The 23426-nt window shown below is 38.2% G+C and overlaps 1 protein-coding gene across 1 annotated transcript; it reads right to left on the bottom strand.

Moving 5' to 3' along the window:
- Positions 1 to 67: 67 nt before the first annotated feature.
- LOC135692355 (uncharacterized) lies at positions 68 to 23426 on the bottom strand. Its single transcript, XM_089108820.1, has 4 exons — positions 23165 to 23426; positions 22203 to 22990; positions 19811 to 21950; positions 68 to 444 (listed from the first exon to the last, which is right to left on the bottom strand). Exons 1-3 carry the CDS (start codon positions 23181 to 23183, stop codon positions 20838 to 20840), a joined length of 1920 nt encoding a protein of 639 aa, XP_088964946.1. The 5' UTR covers positions 23184 to 23426; the 3' UTR covers positions 68 to 444; positions 19811 to 20837.

Below are 23426 nucleotides of genomic sequence, written 5' to 3'. Positions count from 1 at the left end.
CAGTGGTAAGAAAATAAATTTACAGCTGGTATCACGAGCAAAGGATGAACAAAAGAACACAATAAAAAACCTTGATAAATTCTTGTTTGACAAAAAACAACACTTAATTTAACATTCATAAAAACTTGCTAATATGACGTATTGTTATAATTAATAATAACAAGTTTATACGGGAAAAAACGTGTTGTTACAACCAATCTGGTACTGAACTTATTCGCTCATTATACTATCGTTATTTGGGTGAAGTACTACAAGCACCGTACATATTTTACTTGTTCAAGTTAAAATTGATAGGCCTACGTGATATATACCGAAACTTATTATTTTTATAGAAAATTATATATCGAAAGAGAATTAAACTACATAAAAGTCACGGACTTCTTCATTCTCCAGCTCCTTATGATCCGCCAATGAATTGATGTTGTTCTGCTATTGCTCTGACGTCTATCAAAAATAAAATTTTAATAAATAACTAGGGTTTAACGGATAACACAACTGAATGTTAAAATATCACCAAATCAACTAAACCATAGAAGATAATCACAACAAAGCAAATCGCTAGACTATTTACTGTTTCGGGGGCAAACTGTTACAGAGAATTCATTATTTTATTCTATAGAACTTTGCACCCCGTCCTGGTGCACAGAGAACCTTATCCACACAAGTTCCTTATTTTCGTGCCATAACACAACTGAATGTTAAAATATCACCAAATCAACTAAACCATAGAAGATAATCACAACAAAGCAAATCGCTAGACTATTTACTGTTTCGGGGGCAAACTGTTACAGAGAATTCATTATTTTATTCTATAGAACTTTGCACCCCGTCCTGGTGCACAGAGAACCTTATCCACACAAGTTCCTTATTTTCGTGCCATAACACAACTGAATGTTAAAATATCACCAAATCAACTAAACCATAGAAGATAATCACAACAAAGCAAATCGCTAGACTATTTACTGTTTCGGGGGCAAACTGTTACAGAGAGTCCATTATCCTATTCTATAGAACCTTGCACCCCGTCCTGGTGCACAGAGAACCTTATCCACACAAGTTCCTTATTTTCGTGCCATAACACAACTGAATGTTAAAATATCACCAAATCAACTAAACCATAGAAGATAATCACAACAAAGCAAATCGCTAGACTATTTACTGTTTCGGGGGCAAACTGTTACAGAGAGTCCATTATCCTATTCTATAGAACCTTGCACCCCGTCCTGGTGCACAGAGAACCTTATCCACACAAGTTCCTTATTTTCGTGCCATAACACAACTGAATGTTAAAATATCACCAAATCAACTAAACCATAGAAGATAATCACAACAAAGCAAATCGCTAGACTATTTACTGTTTCGGGGGCAAACTGTTACAGAGAGTCCATTATCCTATTCTATAGAACCTTGCACCCCGTCCTGGTGCACAGAGAACCTTATCCACACAAGTTCCTTATTTTCGTGCCATAACACAACTGAATGTTAAAATATCACCAAATCAACTAAACCATAGAAGATAATCACAACAAAGCAAATCGCTAGACTATTTACTGTTTCGGGGGCAAACTGTTACAGAGAGTCCATTATCCTATTCTATAGAACCTTGCACCCCGTCCTGGTGCACAGAGAACCTTATCCACACAAGTTCCTTATTTTCGTGCCATAACACAACTGAATGTTAAAATATCACCAAATCAACTAAACCATAGAAGATAATCACAACAAAGCAAATCGCTAGACTATTTACTGTTTCGGGGGCAAACTGTTACAGAGAGTCCATTATCCTATTCTATAGAACCTTGCACCCCGTCCTGGTGCACAGAGAACCTTATCCACACAAGTTCCTTATTTTCGTGCCATAACACAACTGAATGTTAAAATATCACCAAATCAACTAAACCATAGAAGATAATCACAACAAAGCAAATCGCTAGACTATTTACTGTTTCGGGGGCAAACTGTTACAGAGAGTCCATTATCCTATTCTATAGAACCTTGCACCCCGTCCTGGTGCACAGAGAACCTTATCCACACAAGTTCCTTATTTTCGTGCCATAACACAACTGAATGTTAAAATATCACCAAATCAACTAAACCATAGAAGATAATCACAACAAAGCAAATCGCTAGACTATTTACTGTTTCGGGGGCAAACTGTTACAGAGAATTCATTATCTTATTCTATAGAACCTTGCACCCCGTCCTGGTGCACAGAGAACCTTATCCACACAAGTTCCTTATTTTCGTGCCATAACACAACTGAATGTTAAAATATCACCAAATCAACTAAACCATAGAAGATAATCACAACAAAGCAAATCGCTAGACTATTTACTGTTTCGGGGGCAAACTGTTACAGAGAGTCCATTATCTTATTCTATAGAACCTTGCACCCCGTCCTGGTGCACAGAGAACCTTATCCACACAAGTTCCTTATTTTCGTGCCATAACACAACTGAATGTTAAAATATCACCAAATCAACTAAACCATAGAAGATAATCACAACAAAGCAAATCGCTAGACTATTTACTGTTTCGGGGGCAAACTGTTACAGAGAGTCCATTATCCTATTCTATAGAACCTTGCACCCCGTCCTGGTGCACAGAGAACCTTATCCACACAAGTTCCTTATTTTCGTGCCATAACACAACTGAATGTTAAAATATCACCAAATCAACTAAACCATAGAAGATAATCACAACAAAGCAAATCGCTAGACTATTTACTGTTTCGGGGGCAAACTGTTACAGAGAGTCCATTATCCTATTCTATAGAACCTTGCACCCCGTCCTGGTGCACAGAGAACCTTATCCACACAAGTTCCTTATTTTCGTGCCATAACACAACTGAATGTTAAAATATCACCAAATCAACTAAACCATAGAAGATAATCACAACAAAGCAAATCGCTAGACTATTTACTGTTTCGGGGGCAAACTGTTACAGAGAATTCATTATCTTATTCTATAGAACCTTGCACCCCGTCCTGGTGCACAGAGAACCTTATCCACACAAGTTCCTTATTTTCGTGCCATAACACAACTGAATGTTAAAATATCACCAAATCAACTAAACCATAGAAGATAATCACAACAAAGCAAATCGCTAGACTATTTACTGTTTCGGGGGCAAACTGTTACAGAGAATTCATTATCTTATTCTATAGAACCTTGCACCCCGTCCTGGTGCACAGAGAACCTTATCCACACAAGTTCCTTATTTTCGTGCCATAACACAACTGAATGTTAAAATATCACCAAATCAACTAAACCATAGAAGATAATCACAACAAAGCAAATCGCTAGACTATTTACTGTTCCGGGGGCAAACTGTTACAGAGAGTCCATTATCCTATTCTATAGAACCTTGCACCCCGTCCTGGTGCACAGAGAGCCTTATCCACACAAGTTCCTTATTTTCGTGCCATAACACAACTGAATGTTAAAATATCACCAAATCAACTAAACCATAGAAGATAATCACAACAAAGCAAATCGCTAGACTATTTACTGTTTCGGGGGCAAACTGTTACAGAGAATTCATTATTTTATTCTATAGAACTTTGCACCCCGTCCTGGTGCACAGAGAACCTTATCCACACAAGTTCCTTATTTTCGTGCCATAACACAACTGAATGTTAAAATATCACCAAATCAACTAAACCATAGAAGATAATCACAACAAAGCAAATCGCTAGACTATTTACTGTTTCGGGGGCAAACTGTTACAGAGAATTCATTATCTTATTCTATAGAACCTTGCACCCCGTCCTGGTGCACAGAGAACCTTATCCACACAAGTTCCTTATTTTCGTGCCATAACACAACTGAATGTTAAAATATCACCAAATCAACTAAACCATAGAAGATAATCACAACAAAGCAAATCGCTAGACTATTTACTGTTTCGGGGGCAAACTGTTACAGAGAGTCCATTATCCTATTCTATAGAACCTTGCACCCCGTCCTGGTGCACAGAGAACCTTATCCACACAAGTTCCTTATTTTCGTGCCATAACACAACTGAATGTTAAAATATCACCAAATCAACTAAACCATAGAAGATAATCACAACAAAGCAAATCGCTAGACTATTTACTGTTTCGGGGGCAAACTGTTACAGAGAGTCCATTATCCTATTCTATAGAACCTTGCACCCCGTCCTGGTGCACAGAGAACCTTATCCACACAAGTTCCTTATTTTCGTGCCATAACACAACTGAATGTTAAAATATCACCAAATCAACTAAACCATAGAAGATAATCACAACAAAGCAAATCGCTAGACTATTTACTGTTTCGGGGGCAAACTGTTACAGAGAGTCCATTATCCTATTCTATAGAACCTTGCACTCCGTCCTGTTGCACAGAGAACCTTATCCACACAAGTTCCTTATTTTCGTGCCATAACACAACTGAATGTTAAAATATCACCAAATCAACTAAACCATAGAAGATAATCACAACAAAGCAAATCGCTAGACTATTTACTGTTTCGGGGGCAAACTGTTACAGAGAGTCCATTATCCTATTCTATAGAACCTTGCACCCCGTCCTGGTGCACAGAGAACCTTATCCACACAAGTTCCTTATTTTCGTGCCATAACACAACTGAATGTTAAAATATCACCAAATCAACTAAACCATAGAAGATAATCACAACAAAGCAAATCGCTAGACTATTTACTGCTTCGGGGGCAAACTGTTACAGAGAGTCCATTATCCTATTCTATAGAACCTTGCACCCGTCCTGGTGCACAGAGAACCTTATCCACACAGGTTCCTTATTTTCGTGCCATAACACAACTGAATGTTAAAATATCACCAAATCAACTAAACCATAGAAGATAATCACAACAAAGCAAATCGCTAGACTATTTACTGTTTCGGGGGCAAACTGTTACAGAGAGTCCATTATCCTATTCTATAGAACCTTGCACCCCGTCCTGGTGCACAGAGAACCTTATCCACACAAGTTCCTTATTTTCGTGCCATAACACAACTGAATGTTAAAATATCACCAAATCAACTAAACCATAGAAGATAATCACAACAAAGCAAATCGCTAGACTATTTACTGTTTCGGGGGCAAACTGTTACAGAGAGTCCATTATCCTATTCTATAGAACCTTGCACCCCGTCCTGGTGCACAGAGAACCTTATCCACACAAGTTCCTTATTTTCGTGCCATAACACAACTGAATGTTAAAATATCACCAAATCAACTAAACCATAGAAGATAATCACAACAAAGCAAATCGCTAGACTATTTACTGTTTCGGGGGCAAACTGTTACAGAGAGTCCATTATCCTATTCTATAGAACCTTGCACCCCGTCCTGGTGCACAGAGAGCCTTATCCACACAAGTTCCTTATTTTCGTGCCATAACACAACTGAATGTTAAAATATCACCAAATCAACTAAACCATAGAAGATAATCACAACAAAGCAAATCGCTAGACTATTTACTGTTTCGGGGGCAAACTGTTACAGAGAGTCCATTATCCTATTCTATAGAACCTTGCACCCCGTCCTGGTGCACAGAGAACCTTATCCACACAAGTTCCTTATTTTCGTGCCATAACACAACTGAATGTTAAAATATCACCAAATCAACTAAACCATAGAAGATAATCACAACAAAGCAAATCGCTAGACTATTTACTGTTTCGGGGGCAAACTGTTACAGAGAGTCCATTATCCTATTCTATAGAACCTTGCACTCCGTCCTGTTGCACAGAGAACCTTATCCACACAAGTTCCTTATTTTCGTGCCATAACACAACTGAATGTTAAAATATCACCAAATCAACTAAACCATAGAAGATAATCACAACAAAGCAAATCGCTAGACTATTTACTGTTTCGGGGGCAAACTGTTACAGAGAGTCCATTATCCTATTCTATAGAACCTTGCACCCCGTCCTGGTGCACAGAGAACCTTATCCACACAAGTTCCTTATTTTCGTGCCATAACACAACTGAATGTTAAAATATCACCAAATCAACTAAACCATAGAAGATAATCACAACAAAGCAAATCGCTAGACTATTTACTGTTTCGGGGGCAAACTGTTACAGAGAGTCCATTATCCTATTCTATAGAACCTTGCACCCGTCCTGGTGCACAGAGAACCTTATCCACACAGGTTCCTTATTTTCGTGCCATAACACAACTGAATGTTAAAATATCACCAAATCAACTAAACCATAGAAGATAATCACAACAAAGCAAATCGCTAGACTATTTACTGTTTCGGGGGCAAACTGTTACAGAGAGTCCATTATCCTATTCTATAGAACCTTGCACTCCGTCCTGTTGCACAGAGAACCTTATCCACACAAGTTCCTTATTTTCGTGCCATAACACAACTGAATGTTAAAATATCACCAAATCAACTAAACCATAGAAGATAATCACAACAAAGCAAATCGCTAGACTATTTACTGTTTCGGGGGCAAACTGTTACAGAGAGTCCATTATCCTATTCTATAGAACCTTGCACCCCGTCCTGGTGCACAGAGAACCTTATCCACACAAGTTCCTTATTTTCGTGCCATAACACAACTGAATGTTAAAATATCACCAAATCAACTAAACCATAGAAGATAATCACAACAAAGCAAATCGCTAGACTATTTACTGTTTCGGGGGCAAACTGTTACAGAGAGTCCATTATCCTATTCTATAGAACCTTGCACCCCGTCCTGGTGCACAGAGAACCTTATCCACACAAGTTCCTTATTTTCGTGCCATAACACAACTGAATGTTAAAATATCACCAAATCAACTAAACCATAGAAGATAATCACAACAAAGCAAATCGCTAGACTATTTACTGTTTCGGGGGCAAACTGTTACAGAGAGTCCATTATCTTATTCTATAGAACCTTGCACCCCGTCCTGGTGCACAGAGAACCTTATCCACACAAGTTCCTTATTTTCGTGCCATAACACAACTGAATGTTAAAATATCACCAAATCAACTAAACCATAGAAGATAATCACAACAAAGCAAATCGCTAGACTATTTACTGTTTCGGGGGCAAACTGTTACAGAGAGTCCATTATCCTATTCTATAGAACCTTGCACCCCGTCCTGGTGCACAGAGAACCTTATCCACACAAGTTCCTTATTTTCGTGCCATAACACAACTGAATGTTAAAATATCACCAAATCAACTAAACCATAGAAGATAATCACAACAAAGCAAATCGCTAGACTATTTACTGTTTCGGGGGCAAACTGTTACAGAGAGTCCATTATCCTATTCTATAGAACCTTGCACCCCGTCCTGGTGCACAGAGAACCTTATCCACACAAGTTCCTTATTTTCGTGCCATAACACAACTGAATGTTAAAATATCACCAAATCAACTAAACCATAGAAGATAATCACAACAAAGCAAATCGCTAGACTATTTACTGTTTCGGGGGCAAACTGTTACAGAGAATTCATTATCTTATTCTATAGAACCTTGCACCCCGTCCTGGTGCACAGAGAACCTTATCCACACAAGTTCCTTATTTTCGTGCCATAACACAACTGAATGTTAAAATATCACCAAATCAACTAAACCATAGAAGATAATCACAACAAAGCAAATCGCTAGACTATTTACTGTTTCGGGGGCAAACTGTTACAGAGAATTCATTATCTTATTCTATAGAACCTTGCACCCCGTCCTGGTGCACAGAGAACCTTATCCACACAAGTTCCTTATTTTCGTGCCATAACACAACTGAATGTTAAAATATCACCAAATCAACTAAACCATAGAAGATAATCACAACAAAGCAAATCGCTAGACTATTTACTGTTTCGGGGGCAAACTGTTACAGAGAGTCCATTATCCTATTCTATAGAACCTTGCACCCCGTCCTGGTGCACAGAGAACCTTATCCACACAAGTTCCTTATTTTCGTGCCATAACACAACTGAATGTTAAAATATCACCAAATCAACTAAACCATAGAAGATAATCACAACAAAGCAAATCGCTAGACTATTTACTGTTTCGGGGGCAAACTGTTACAGAGAGTCCATTATCTTATTCTATAGAACCTTGCACCCCGTCCTGGTGCACAGAGAACCTTATCCACACAAGTTCCTTATTTTCGTGCCATAACACAACTGAATGTTAAAATATCACCAAATCAACTAAACCATAGAAGATAATCACAACAAAGCAAATCGCTAGACTATTTACTGTTTCGGGGGCAAACTGTTACAGAGAGTCCATTATCCTATTCTATAGAACCTTGCACCCCGTCCTGGTGCACAGAGAACCTTATCCACACAAGTTCCTTATTTTCGTGCCATAACACAACTGAATGTTAAAATATCACCAAATCAACTAAACCATAGAAGATAATCACAACAAAGCAAATCGCTAGACTATTTACTGTTTCGGGGGCAAACTGTTACAGAGAGTCCATTATCCTATTCTATAGAACCTTGCACCCCGTCCTGGTGCACAGAGAACCTTATCCACACAAGTTCCTTATTTTCGTGCCATAACACAACTGAATGTTAAAATATCACCAAATCAACTAAACCATAGAAGATAATCACAACAAAGCAAATCGCTAGACTATTTACTGTTTCGGGGGCAAACTGTTACAGAGAATTCATTATCTTATTCTATAGAACCTTGCACCCCGTCCTGGTGCACAGAGAACCTTATCCACACAAGTTCCTTATTTTCGTGCCATAACACAACTGAATGTTAAAATATCACCAAATCAACTAAACCATAGAAGATAATCACAACAAAGCAAATCGCTAGACTATTTACTGTTTCGGGGGCAAACTGTTACAGAGAATTCATTATCTTATTCTATAGAACCTTGCACCCCGTCCTGGTGCACAGAGAACCTTATCCACACAAGTTCCTTATTTTCGTGCCATAACACAACTGAATGTTAAAATATCACCAAATCAACTAAACCATAGAAGATAATCACAACAAAGCAAATCGCTAGACTATTTACTGTTCCGGGGGCAAACTGTTACAGAGAGTCCATTATCCTATTCTATAGAACCTTGCACCCCGTCCTGGTGCACAGAGAGCCTTATCCACACAAGTTCCTTATTTTCGTGCCATAACACAACTGAATGTTAAAATATCACCAAATCAACTAAACCATAGAAGATAATCACAACAAAGCAAATCGCTAGACTATTTACTGTTTCGGGGGCAAACTGTTACAGAGAATTCATTATTTTATTCTATAGAACTTTGCACCCCGTCCTGGTGCACAGAGAACCTTATCCACACAAGTTCCTTATTTTCGTGCCATAACACAACTGAATGTTAAAATATCACCAAATCAACTAAACCATAGAAGATAATCACAACAAAGCAAATCGCTAGACTATTTACTGTTTCGGGGGCAAACTGTTACAGAGAATTCATTATCTTATTCTATAGAACCTTGCACCCCGTCCTGGTGCACAGAGAACCTTATCCACACAAGTTCCTTATTTTCGTGCCATAACACAACTGAATGTTAAAATATCACCAAATCAACTAAACCATAGAAGATAATCACAACAAAGCAAATCGCTAGACTATTTACTGTTTCGGGGGCAAACTGTTACAGAGAGTCCATTATCTTATTCTATAGAACCTTGCACCCCGCCCTGGTGCACAGAGAACCTTATCCACACAAGTTCCTTATTTTCGTGCCATAACACAACTGAATGTTAAAATATCACCAAATCAACTAAACCATAGAAGATAATCACAACAAAGCAAATCGCTAGACTATTTACTGTTTCGGGGGCAAACTGTTACAGAGAGTCCATTATCCTATTCTATAGAACCTTGCACCCCGTCCTGGTGCACAGAGAACCTTATCCACACAAGTTCCTTATTTTCGTGCCATAACACAACTGAATGTTAAAATATCACCAAATCAACTAAACCATAGAAGATAATCACAACAAAGCAAATCGCTAGACTATTTACTGTTTCGGGGGCAAACTGTTACAGAGAGTCCATTATCCTATTCTATAGAACCTTGCACCCCGTCCTGGTGCACAGAGAACCTTATCCACACAAGTTCCTTATTTTCGTGCCATAACACAACTGAATGTTAAAATATCACCAAATCAACTAAACCATAGAAGATAATCACAACAAAGCAAATCGCTAGACTATTTACTGTTTCGGGGGCAAACTGTTACAGAGAGTCCATTATCCTATTCTATAGAACCTTGCACCCCGTCCTGGTGCACAGAGAACCTTATCCACACAAGTTCCTTATTTTCGTGCCATAACACAACTGAATGTTAAAATATCACCAAATCAACTAAACCATAGAAGATAATCACAACAAAGCAAATCGCTAGACTATTTACTGTTTCGGGGGCAAACTGTTACAGAGAGTCCATTATCCTATTCTATAGAACCTTGCACCCCGTCCTGGTGCACAGAGAACCTTATCCACACAAGTTCCTTATTTTCGTGCCATAACACAACTGAATGTTAAAATATCACCAAATCAACTAAACCATAGAAGATAATCACAACAAAGCAAATCGCTAGACTATTTACTGTTTCGGGGGCAAACTGTTACAGAGAGTCCATTATCCTATTCTATAGAACCTTGCACCCCGTCCTGGTGCACAGAGAACCTTATCCACACAAGTTCCTTATTTTCGTGCCATAACACAACTGAATGTTAAAATATCACCAAATCAACTAAACCATAGAAGATAATCACAACAAAGCAAATCGCTAGACTATTTACTGTTTCGGGGGCAAACTGTTACAGAGAGTCCATTATCCTATTCTATAGAACCTTGCACTCCGTCCTGTTGCACAGAGAACCTTATCCACACAAGTTCCTTATTTTCGTGCCATAACACAACTGAATGTTAAAATATCACCAAATCAACTAAACCATAGAAGATAATCACAACAAAGCAAATCGCTAGACTATTTACTGTTTCGGGGGCAAACTGTTACAGAGAGTCCATTATCCTATTCTATAGAACCTTGCACCCCGTCCTGGTGCACAGAGAACCTTATCCACACAAGTTCCTTATTTTCGTGCCATAACACAACTGAATGTTAAAATATCACCAAATCAACTAAACCATAGAAGATAATCACAACAAAGCAAATCGCTAGACTATTTACTGTTTCGGGGGCAAACTGTTACAGAGAGTCCATTATCCTATTCTATAGAACCTTGCACCCGTCCTGGTGCACAGAGAACCTTATCCACACAGGTTCCTTATTTTCGTGCCATAACACAACTGAATGTTAAAATATCACCAAATCAACTAAACCATAGAAGATAATCACAACAAAGCAAATCGCTAGACTATTTACTGTTTCGGGGGCAAACTGTTACAGAGAGTCCATTATCCTATTCTATAGAACCTTGCACTCCGTCCTGTTGCACAGAGAACCTTATCCACACAAGTTCCTTATTTTCGTGCCATAACACAACTGAATGTTAAAATATCACCAAATCAACTAAACCATAGAAGATAATCACAACAAAGCAAATCGCTAGACTATTTACTGTTTCGGGGGCAAACTGTTACAGAGAGTCCATTATCCTATTCTATAGAACCTTGCACCCCGTCCTGGTGCACAGAGAACCTTATCCACACAAGTTCCTTATTTTCGTGCCATAACACAACTGAATGTTAAAATATCACCAAATCAACTAAACCATAGAAGATAATCACAACAAAGCAAATCGCTAGACTATTTACTGTTTCGGGGGCAAACTGTTACAGAGAGTCCATTATCCTATTCTATAGAACCTTGCACCCCGTCCTGGTGCACAGAGAACCTTATCCACACAAGTTCCTTATTTTCGTGCCATAACACAACTGAATGTTAAAATATCACCAAATCAACTAAACCATAGAAGATAATCACAACAAAGCAAATCGCTAGACTATTTACTGTTTCGGGGGCAAACTGTTACAGAGAGTCCATTATCTTATTCTATAGAACCTTGCACCCCGTCCTGGTGCACAGAGAACCTTATCCACACAAGTTCCTTATTTTCGTGCCATAACACAACTGAATGTTAAAATATCACCAAATCAACTAAACCATAGAAGATAATCACAACAAAGCAAATCGCTAGACTATTTACTGTTTCGGGGGCAAACTGTTACAGAGAGTCCATTATCCTATTCTATAGAACCTTGCACCCCGTCCTGGTGCACAGAGAACCTTATCCACACAAGTTCCTTATTTTCGTGCCATAACACAACTGAATGTTAAAATATCACCAAATCAACTAAACCATAGAAGATAATCACAACAAAGCAAATCGCTAGACTATTTACTGTTTCGGGGGCAAACTGTTACAGAGAGTCCATTATCCTATTCTATAGAACCTTGCACCCCGTCCTGGTGCACAGAGAACCTTATCCACACAAGTTCCTTATTTTCGTGCCATAACACAACTGAATGTTAAAATATCACCAAATCAACTAAACCATAGAAGATAATCACAACAAAGCAAATCGCTAGACTATTTACTGTTTCGGGGGCAAACTGTTACAGAGAATTCATTATCTTATTCTATAGAACCTTGCACCCCGTCCTGGTGCACAGAGAACCTTATCCACACAAGTTCCTTATTTTCGTGCCATAACACAACTGAATGTTAAAATATCACCAAATCAACTAAACCATAGAAGATAATCACAACAAAGCAAATCGCTAGACTATTTACTGTTTCGGGGGCAAACTGTTACAGAGAATTCATTATCTTATTCTATAGAACCTTGCACCCCGTCCTGGTGCACAGAGAACCTTATCCACACAAGTTCCTTATTTTCGTGCCATAACACAACTGAATGTTAAAATATCACCAAATCAACTAAACCATAGAAGATAATCACAACAAAGCAAATCGCTAGACTATTTACTGTTTCGGGGGCAAACTGTTACAGAGAGTCCATTATCCTATTCTATAGAACCTTGCACCCCGTCCTGGTGCACAGAGAACCTTATCCACACAAGTTCCTTATTTTCGTGCCATAACACAACTGAATGTTAAAATATCACCAAATCAACTAAACCATAGAAGATAATCACAACAAAGCAAATCGCTAGACTATTTACTGTTTCGGGGGCAAACTGTTACAGAGAGTCCATTATCTTATTCTATAGAACCTTGCACCCCGTCCTGGTGCACAGAGAACCTTATCCACACAAGTTCCTTATTTTCGTGCCATAACACAACTGAATGTTAAAATATCACCAAATCAACTAAACCATAGAAGATAATCACAACAAAGCAAATCGCTAGACTATTTACTGTTTCGGGGGCAAACTGTTACAGAGAGTCCATTATCCTATTCTATAGAACCTTGCACCCCGTCCTGGTGCACAGAGAACCTTATCCACACAAGTTCCTTATTTTCGTGCCATAACACAACTGAATGTTAAAATATCACCAAATCAACTAAACCATAGAAGATAATCACAACAAAGCAAATCGCTAGACTATTTACTGTTTCGGGGGCAAACTGTTACAGAGAATTCATTATCTTATTCTATAGAACCTTGCACCCCGTCCTGGTGCACAGAGAACCTTATCCACACAAGTTCCTTATTTTCGTGCCATAACACAACTGAATGTTAAAATATCACCAAATCAACTAAACCATAGAAGATAATCACAACAAAGCAAATCGCTAGACTATTTACTGTTTCGGGGGCAAACTGTTACAGAGAATTCATTATCTTATTCTATAGAACCTTGCACCCCGTCCTGGTGCACAGAGAACCTTATCCACACAAGTTCCTTATTTTCGTGCCATAACACAACTGAATGTTAAAATATCACCAAATCAACTAAACCATAGAAGATAATCACAACAAAGCAAATCGCTAGACTATTTACTGTTCCGGGGGCAAACTGTTACAGAGAGTCCATTATCCTATTCTATAGAACCTTGCACCCCGTCCTGGTGCACAGAGAGCCTTATCCACACAAGTTCCTTATTTTCGTGCCATAACACAACTGAATGTTAAAATATCACCAAATCAACTAAACCATAGAAGATAATCACAACAAAGCAAATCGCTAGACTATTTACTGTTTCGGGGGCAAACTGTTACAGAGAATTCATTATTTTATTCTATAGAACTTTGCACCCCGTCCTGGTGCACAGAGAACCTTATCCACACAAGTTCCTTATTTTCGTGCCATAACACAACTGAATGTTAAAATATCACCAAATCAACTAAACCATAGAAGATAATCACAACAAAGCAAATCGCTAGACTATTTACTGTTTCGGGGGCAAACTGTTACAGAGAATTCATTATCTTATTCTATAGAACCTTGCACCCCGTCCTGGTGCACAGAGAACCTTATCCACACAAGTTCCTTATTTTCGTGCCATAACACAACTGAATGTTAAAATATCACCAAATCAACTAAACCATAGAAGATAATCACAACAAAGCAAATCGCTAGACTATTTACTGTTTCGGGGGCAAACTGTTACAGAGAGTCCATTATCTTATTCTATAGAACCTTGCACCCCGCCCTGGTGCACAGAGAACCTTATCCACACAAGTTCCTTATTTTCGTGCCATAACACAACTGAATGTTAAAATATCACCAAATCAACTAAACCATAGAAGATAATCACAACAAAGCAAATCGCTAGACTATTTACTGTTTCGGGGGCAAACTGTTACAGAGAGTCCATTATCCTATTCTATAGAACCTTGCACCCCGTCCTGGTGCACAGAGAACCTTATCCACACAAGTTCCTTATTTTCGTGCCATAACACAACTGAATGTTAAAATATCACCAAATCAACTAAACCATAGAAGATAATCACAACAAAGCAAATCGCTAGACTATTTACTGTTTCGGGGGCAAACTGTTACAGAGAGTCCATTATCCTATTCTATAGAACCTTGCACCCCGTCCTGGTGCACAGAGAACCTTATCCACACAAGTTCCTTATTTTCGTGCCATAACACAACTGAATGTTAAAATATCACCAAATCAACTAAACCATAGAAGATAATCACAACAAAGCAAATCGCTAGACTATTTACTGTTTCGGGGGCAAACTGTTACAGAGAGTCCATTATCCTATTCTATAGAACCTTGCACCCCGTCCTGGTGCACAGAGAACCTTATCCACACAAGTTCCTTATTTTCGTGCCATAACACAACTGAATGTTAAAATATCACCAAATCAACTAAACCATAGAAGATAATCACAACAAAGCAAATCGCTAGACTATTTACTGTTTCGGGGGCAAACTGTTACAGAGAGTCCATTATCCTATTCTATAGAACCTTGCACCCCGTCCTGGTGCACAGAGAACCTTATCCACACAAGTTCCTTATTTTCGTGCCATAACACAACTGAATGTTAAAATATCACCAAATCAACTAAACCATAGAAGATAATCACAACAAAGCAAATCGCTAGACTATTTACTGTTTCGGGGGCAAACTGTTACAGAGAGTCCATTATCCTATTCTATAGAACCTTGCACTCCGTCCTGTTGCACAGAGAACCTTATCCACACAAGTTCCTTATTTTCGTGCCATAACACAACTGAATGTTAAAATATCACCAAATCAACTAAACCATAGAAGATAATCACAACAAAGCAAATCGCTAGACTATTTACTGTTTCGGGGGCAAACTGTTACAGAGAGTCCATTATCCTATTCTATAGAACCTTGCACCCCGTCCTGGTGCACAGAGAACCTTATCCACACAAGTTCCTTATTTTCGTGCCATAACACAACTGAATGTTAAAATATCACCAAATCAACTAAACCATAGAAGATAATCACAACAAAGCAAATCGCTAGACTATTTACTGTTTCGGGGGCAAACTGTTACAGAGAGTCCATTATCCTATTCTATAGAACCTTGCACCCCGTCCTGGTGCACAGAGAACCTTATCCACACAAGTTCCTTATTTTCGTGCCATAACACAACTGAATGTTAAAATATCACCAAATCAACTAAACCATAGAAGATAATCACAACAAAGCAAATCGCTAGACTATTTACTGTTTCGGGGGCAAACTGTTACAGAGAGTCCATTATCTTATTCTATAGAACCTTGCACCCCGTCCTGGTGCACAGAGAACCTTATCCACACAAGTTCCTTATTTTCGTGCCATAACACAACTGAATGTTAAAATATCACCAAATCAACTAAACCATAGAAGATAATCACAACAAAGCAAATCGCTAGACTATTTACTGTTTCGGGGGCAAACTGTTACAGAGAGTCCATTATCCTATTCTATAGAACCTTGCACCCCGTCCTGGTGCACAGAGAACCTTATCCACACAAGTTCCTTATTTTCGTGCCATAACACAACTGAATGTTAAAATATCACCAAATCAACTAAACCATAGAAGATAATCACAACAAAGCAAATCGCTAGACTATTTACTGTTTCGGGGGCAAACTGTTACAGAGAGTCCATTATCCTATTCTATAGAACCTTGCACCCCGTCCTGGTGCACAGAGAACCTTATCCACACAAGTTCCTTATTTTCGTGCCATAACACAACTGAATGTTAAAATATCACCAAATCAACTAAACCATAGAAGATAATCACAACAAAGCAAATCGCTAGACTATTTACTGTTTCGGGGGCAAACTGTTACAGAGAATTCATTATCTTATTCTATAGAACCTTGCACCCCGTCCTGGTGCACAGAGAACCTTATCCACACAAGTTCCTTATTTTCGTGCCATAACACAACTGAATGTTAAAATATCACCAAATCAACTAAACCATAGAAGATAATCACAACAAAGCAAATCGCTAGACTATTTACTGTTTCGGGGGCAAACTGTTACAGAGAATTCATTATCTTATTCTATAGAACCTTGCACCCCGTCCTGGTGCACAGAGAACCTTATCCACACAAGTTCCTTATTTTCGTGCCATAACACAACTGAATGTTAAAATATCACCAAATCAACTAAACCATAGAAGATAATCACAACAAAGCAAATCGCTAGACTATTTACTGTTTCGGGGGCAAACTGTTACAGAGAGTCCATTATCCTATTCTATAGAACCTTGCACCCCGTCCTGGTGCACAGAGAACCTTATCCACACAAGTTCCTTATTTTCGTGCCATAACACAACTGAATGTTAAAATATCACCAAATCAACTAAACCATAGAAGATAATCACAACAAAGCAAATCGCTAGACTATTTACTGTTTCGGGGGCAAACTGTTACAGAGAGTCCATTATCTTATTCTATAGAACCTTGCACCCCGTCCTGGTGCACAGAGAACCTTATCCACACAAGTTCCTTATTTTCGTGCCATAACACAACTGAATGTTAAAATATCACCAAATCAACTAAACCATAGAAGATAATCACAACAAAGCAAATCGCTAGACTATTTACTGTTTCGGGGGCAAACTGTTACAGAGAGTCCATTATCCTATTCTATAGAACCTTGCACCCCGTCCTGGTGCACAGAGAACCTTATCCACACAAGTTCCTTATTTTCGTGCCATAACACAACTGAATGTTAAAATATCACCAAATCAACTAAACCATAGAAGATAATCACAACAAAGCAAATCGCTAGACTATTTACTGTTTCGGGGGCAAACTGTTACAGAGAATTCATTATCTTATTCTATAGAACCTTGCACCCCGTCCTGGTGCACAGAGAACCTTATCCACACAAGTTCCTTATTTTCGTGCCATAACACAACTGAATGTTAAAATATCACCAAATCAACTAAACCATAGAAGATAATCACAACAAAGCAAATCGCTAGACTATTTACTGTTTCGGGGGCAAACTGTTACAGAGAATTCATTATCTTATTCTATAGAACCTTGCACCCCGTCCTGGTGCACAGAGAACCTTATCCACACAAGTTCCTTATTTTCGTGCCATAACACAACTGAATGTTAAAATATCACCAAATCAACTAAACCATAGAAGATAATCACAACAAAGCAAATCGCTAGACTATTTACTGTTCCGGGGGCAAACTGTTACAGAGAGTCCATTATCCTATTCTATAGAACCTTGCACCCCGTCCTGGTGCACAGAGAGCCTTATCCACACAAGTTCCTTATTTTCGTGCCATAACACAACTGAATGTTAAAATATCACCAAATCAACTAAACCATAGAAGATAATCACAACAAAGCAAATCGCTAGACTATTTACTGTTTCGGGGGCAAACTGTTACAGAGAATTCATTATTTTATTCTATAGAACTTTGCACCCCGTCCTGGTGCACAGAGAACCTTATCCACACAAGTTCCTTATTTTCGTGCCATAACACAACTGAATGTTAAAATATCACCAAATCAACTAAACCATAGAAGATAATCACAACAAAGCAAATCGCTAGACTATTTACTGTTTCGGGGGCAAACTGTTACAGAGAATTCATTATCTTATTCTATAGAACCTTGCACCCCGTCCTGGTGCACAGAGAACCTTATCCACACAAGTTCCTTATTTTCGTGCCATAACACAACTGAATGTTAAAATATCACCAAATCAACTAAACCATAGAAGATAATCACAACAAAGCAAATCGCTAGACTATTTACTGTTTCGGGGGCAAACTGTTACAGAGAGTCCATTATCTTATTCTATAGAACCTTGCACCCCGCCCTGGTGCACAGAGAACCTTATCCACACAAGTTCCTTATTTTCGTGCCATAACACAACTGAATGTTAAAATATCACCAAATCAACTAAACCATAGAAGATAATCACAACAAAGCAAATCGCTAGACTATTTACTGTTTCGGGGGCAAACTGTTACAGAGAGTCCATTATCCTATTCTATAGAACCTTGCACCCCGTCCTGGTGCACAGAGAACCTTATCCACACAAGTTCCTTATTTTCGTGCCATAACACAACTGAATGTTAAAATATCACCAAATCAACTAAACCATAGAAGATAATCACAACAAAGCAAATCGCTAGACTATTTACTGTTTCGGGGGCAAACTGTTACAGAGAGTCCATTATCCTATTCTATAGAACCTTGCACCCCGTCCTGGTGCACAGAGAACCTTATCCACACAAGTTCCTTATTTTCGTGCCATAACACAACTGAATGTTAAAATATCACCAAATCAACTAAACCATAGAAGATAATCACAACAAAGCAAATCGCTAGACTATTTACTGTTTCGGGGGCAAACTGTTACAGAGAGTCCATTATCCTATTCTATAGAACCTTGCACCCCGTCCTGGTGCACAGAGAACCTTATCCACACAAGTTCCTTATTTTCGTGCCATAACACAACTGAATGTTAAAATATCACCAAATCAACTAAACCATAGAAGATAATCACAACAAAGCAAATCGCTAGACTATTTACTGTTTCGGGGGCAAACTGTTACAGAGAGTCCATTATCCTATTCTATAGAACCTTGCACCCCGTCCTGGTGCACAGAGAACCTTATCCACACAAGTTCCTTATTTTCGTGCCATAACACAACTGAATGTTAAAATATCACCAAATCAACTAAACCATAGAAGATAATCACAACAAAGCAAATCGCTAGACTATTTACTGTTTCGGGGGCAAACTGTAACATATTTGTGTTAAAGAGAGTTCATATTTGTTAAAAGTCTCAGCATGATAAAGATCTCAAAGCTTGTACCATGGCAATGTAAGCAACTCAACATAAAGGCCTAGGCCCAACATAAAGACTGTTAGAAATGTCAAATGGTGAAATCAATTCGGGACAAAATGATGAACCCTTTTAAATCATGTCAAGATGTAGCTTAAAAGGAGTCTCACCTAAACCAAAGTAATCTGAGTAGTATCATTCCTATCCATTTTACACTCTCCGAAGCAACTTAGCGCGCGGAATTGAAGCGCCATTTTGTTTATATTGAGCATGGTGCAGCCTCTATTTGATGCTAGTGGTCATTTTTCCTTAGTTTGGCCTATTGTTTTCCCTATTGTTTTGCCCCACTTCAACCCCAATTATTTCGAAAACGGTGCATTTAAGACCCTTTATCTAGAGTGTCAATCAACTCAGCGTAATTTTCTACACCAGAAACATTTAATGATTTTTTCACTTATTTTGAAAAGTATCACCCCTTCCTTAATACATTTAACCGAGGCCCTATTGTTTCACCAGGACGCGCCGCTAAAACCCCTCTATAGTAGTGAAGTAAGGAATGTTCGAAAAATATGGAAAAATAGTAAATTAGCTTTTAAGATTACCAGCTTTTGATACAATGGGTAAATATACTTCATCTCTAGCATAGTACCAGAGGTCTTGGAAATTCTATATGGTTTTGGTGTAAATTGCATCTAAAGTTTGGTCATTCCCTAGGTGGGTTATGACCAATTCAATTCACTTCAATTCATTAAATGTTCTGTTCTGCTTTTGATTGTGGGTATCTTTAACTTTGGTATTGGGAAATACCCCTAACCTAGGGGCCATCAGGGAGTTAGTATCAATGTGAAATAACTTTCATACATCATTTTAAACTTAAATTAGCGCTAGCAATTGGTTTTGAAGGGCTTTAAAACACATAATTTAAGGGGCCTGTATATATCAATGCATGTATTTAGAAGACACGTAAAGAAACAAAAATGAAAAGTTGTTCTTTGGTAGACACTTTTTCTACTTTGAAAACTTAAAGAAAACTTTTTGTTATGTAGCTACATGAAAAAAATATCTTTATAGCGTTGATACTTCAAAAGGAATAAATCGTAACACAATCAATGGAGAGAACTACAACCTCTAATTAATCTATGAAGGTGTCACAAATGTTCGCAAATAATAGTATAATGTGTAATGATGTTACAAAATTTAAATAAAGTCATTGTCTGATTCCGATGAACTTTCATCCATTTGTTGTCGCATCCCTTCCATGACTGCCTCGTATATTTCATGCTTACGTGTTCGGAGATGATAAGTGTTACTGTCCGCATCATATACACAATCAATGGGGTGAACTACAGCCTCTATACTTTCTTTGAAGGTGATGCCAATTTTCATTTTATACGTGTAGCTTTCGTCAGTCTCTTCCATCTCGGCCATTAATACAGTTTTCTCGTCGTAGTTCACATCGATTACCTTACCTACTAAAATGTTTGGAACAGCCAAAGTCGAATCATTTGTAATTAGAGCAACAATTTGATCTCTAATGGGGTAGTTCCAACAGGACAATTTTCGACGAATCCCTAAACAGTTAGCTGTATTATCTGCCAAGTGTCTTACACCCTTTTTAATTTTGTTCTCAGTTTCCATGGTATAGTATCTTAGTCTCTGAGTTCTCTGACTGTGTGACATAAGTCTTGCGATAGCTGCTTCTATGTTTTTGTCCTTTTCCTCAGACAGAACCCAGTTAACTAAACTTTTACGAAGGGTTCCTGTAGTTACATGCAATTGATCATCCGAATGTTGTGAGAATGACTTGGAGAGATAAACTGTAAATGATTCGGAACTTTCAAATGGCTCTCCACTTTTACGCATGAAAAGAAAGTCGTGTTTCTTATCTTTAAGGAGTATCCTCCTTTCTTTATCTATAAATGTTCGCAAATAGCGCTCTAAATAATCGACGCTCGAAACCGAGATCCGATTGCACCCATAAGTCGAAGAGGTTTTAAAAATGTTTATTTCCAATTCCACTGTGCCATCTTCTTTGAATATAAGATAGTTGTTATTTCTATCTCGCTCTTCATCCTTCTCTTGCACTATTTTAAGTCTTATCATGTCAGTGTTTCTTGCCGGATTAACAGTGGCAAACATTAAAAGAATTAAGAAATCATGATACAATCTTGCCTTATCTATTCTCGTGCCACAAAATGTTTCCAATTCATATTTCATTTTCTTTAATAGTTCCATTGCTTGTCCCCAGTAATAGTTTTTTTTTCTGTCCGTATTTGTATTTTTTCTCCTTCTCTCCTTTTCGTACTCTCTCTGTTAAAAGAAAAGTGAATGCAATCAGCAAAAGAAAACAACACCATCAAGAAGGAAAATGCATACAAAGTGCGTAAAGCGTAGAAGTAACCGACAGCACAACCAACGCTGTAATCTTTTCAAAGCATATTTTATATCAAATTCGCTATTGGACGACGATAATTTGGCAATCTTGGTCACTTTGGCCGTTCTTAGTTCACTTGAAACGTAGATATAAACTCTGAAGTAGATGACTTCAAATTAAATGCTTACCTGCAGCTGAGACTGTATTCTTTTCAGCTGCACAATCTCTTTTATTTCCATAAGGTTTCCGCTATTTCTCTTCACATATTTGGCAATATATAAAATCGATTGTACATAGCCTGCCACCGTGCCGTAGCTTAAGGGTTTGGCCAATCGCGTTTGCACGAAAGCATCCACTTTTTTCGTGTTAAGGCAATCTTCAATGTTTGGACTCCGTGTTTCTGTCTCTGCAACAAAAATAAAGTATTCTTTTGCTTTACCAATGATCTTTTTCACTGTTGCCTCTGCAATTTTTCCAGTGGGCCGTTCTGGATTGATTACCTTGCTGTAGAATTCAGCAATTTTCGGAAACTCATTATTAACAGCTTCATGTGTACTATTGTGTGGATCTCGGTAATTAACGCTGTAGTCTTCCATTCTAACATCTTCGAAAGATTCCACATCAGTCATGGAGTTTGTGGCCTCCCCGCACATTTCATTCGTTGAAATTTTATCGTTTGCTTCAATCGTTGTGGTGCTTTGGAGCTGTTTGAAGATTTGCTGTTTGTGTTTGCTGTTAAGTTTTTGAAAATCTCCCATATCTATCAGCCAGTGTCCCCCTTTCTGTTTTCCAAAACGTGACTGCAGCTTTGCACATATCGTCCCTTGGGCTAATCTAGCCCTTATACCCATTCGGTGGAGCATGGTTTTGAAGGCTGATCCAGTCATGTGCTGGAAATCTGTTTTAACGTCCGCCAGTGCCACGTATTGATTTCCATCAATTTCAAACAGATCTCTGTCCAGAATTTTGGTAGGTTCTAAATAAAAATATTCTGGTTACATGTATAAAAAGGAAACTGGTTCCAAGAAAACTGATAACAAAATGCAATCGTGTTGAAAAAGTCTTGTTGCAAAAGTATATGTTTCGACCATCAATCTGTGAGAAAACATCCTTTCTATTGTAAATAATTAACGATAAGGAAACAACTTGCCATGAAAATTTGAATCCATTTCGTTCTTTAACGAGGGACAATTGCTTGATCCTACAAGGAAAATATGCTGATTCAATAAAAGGAAATTATGATGTTTTGCTACAAATACTTTTTTCTACTCTATCGCCCCGCGATCTCACTACGCCCATCAAAATACGTGAAATAAATGGAAAACCAGGTTAGAGAAATTCGGTTTAGAAATTTGGTCACACCCGAACCAAGCCCCAATGAAGCTTTTCTTATAAAAACGCAATTCTAGTTA

This window comes from Rhopilema esculentum, chromosome 6 (assembly GCF_057945365.1).
Source record: "Rhopilema esculentum isolate cy_ngs chromosome 6, ASM5794536v1, whole genome shotgun sequence".
Lineage (NCBI taxonomy): Eukaryota > Metazoa > Cnidaria > Scyphozoa > Rhizostomeae > Rhizostomatidae > Rhopilema > Rhopilema esculentum.
Note: the sequence above shows the minus strand (reverse complement) of the source record. Positions and strands in the feature narration are given on the sequence as shown.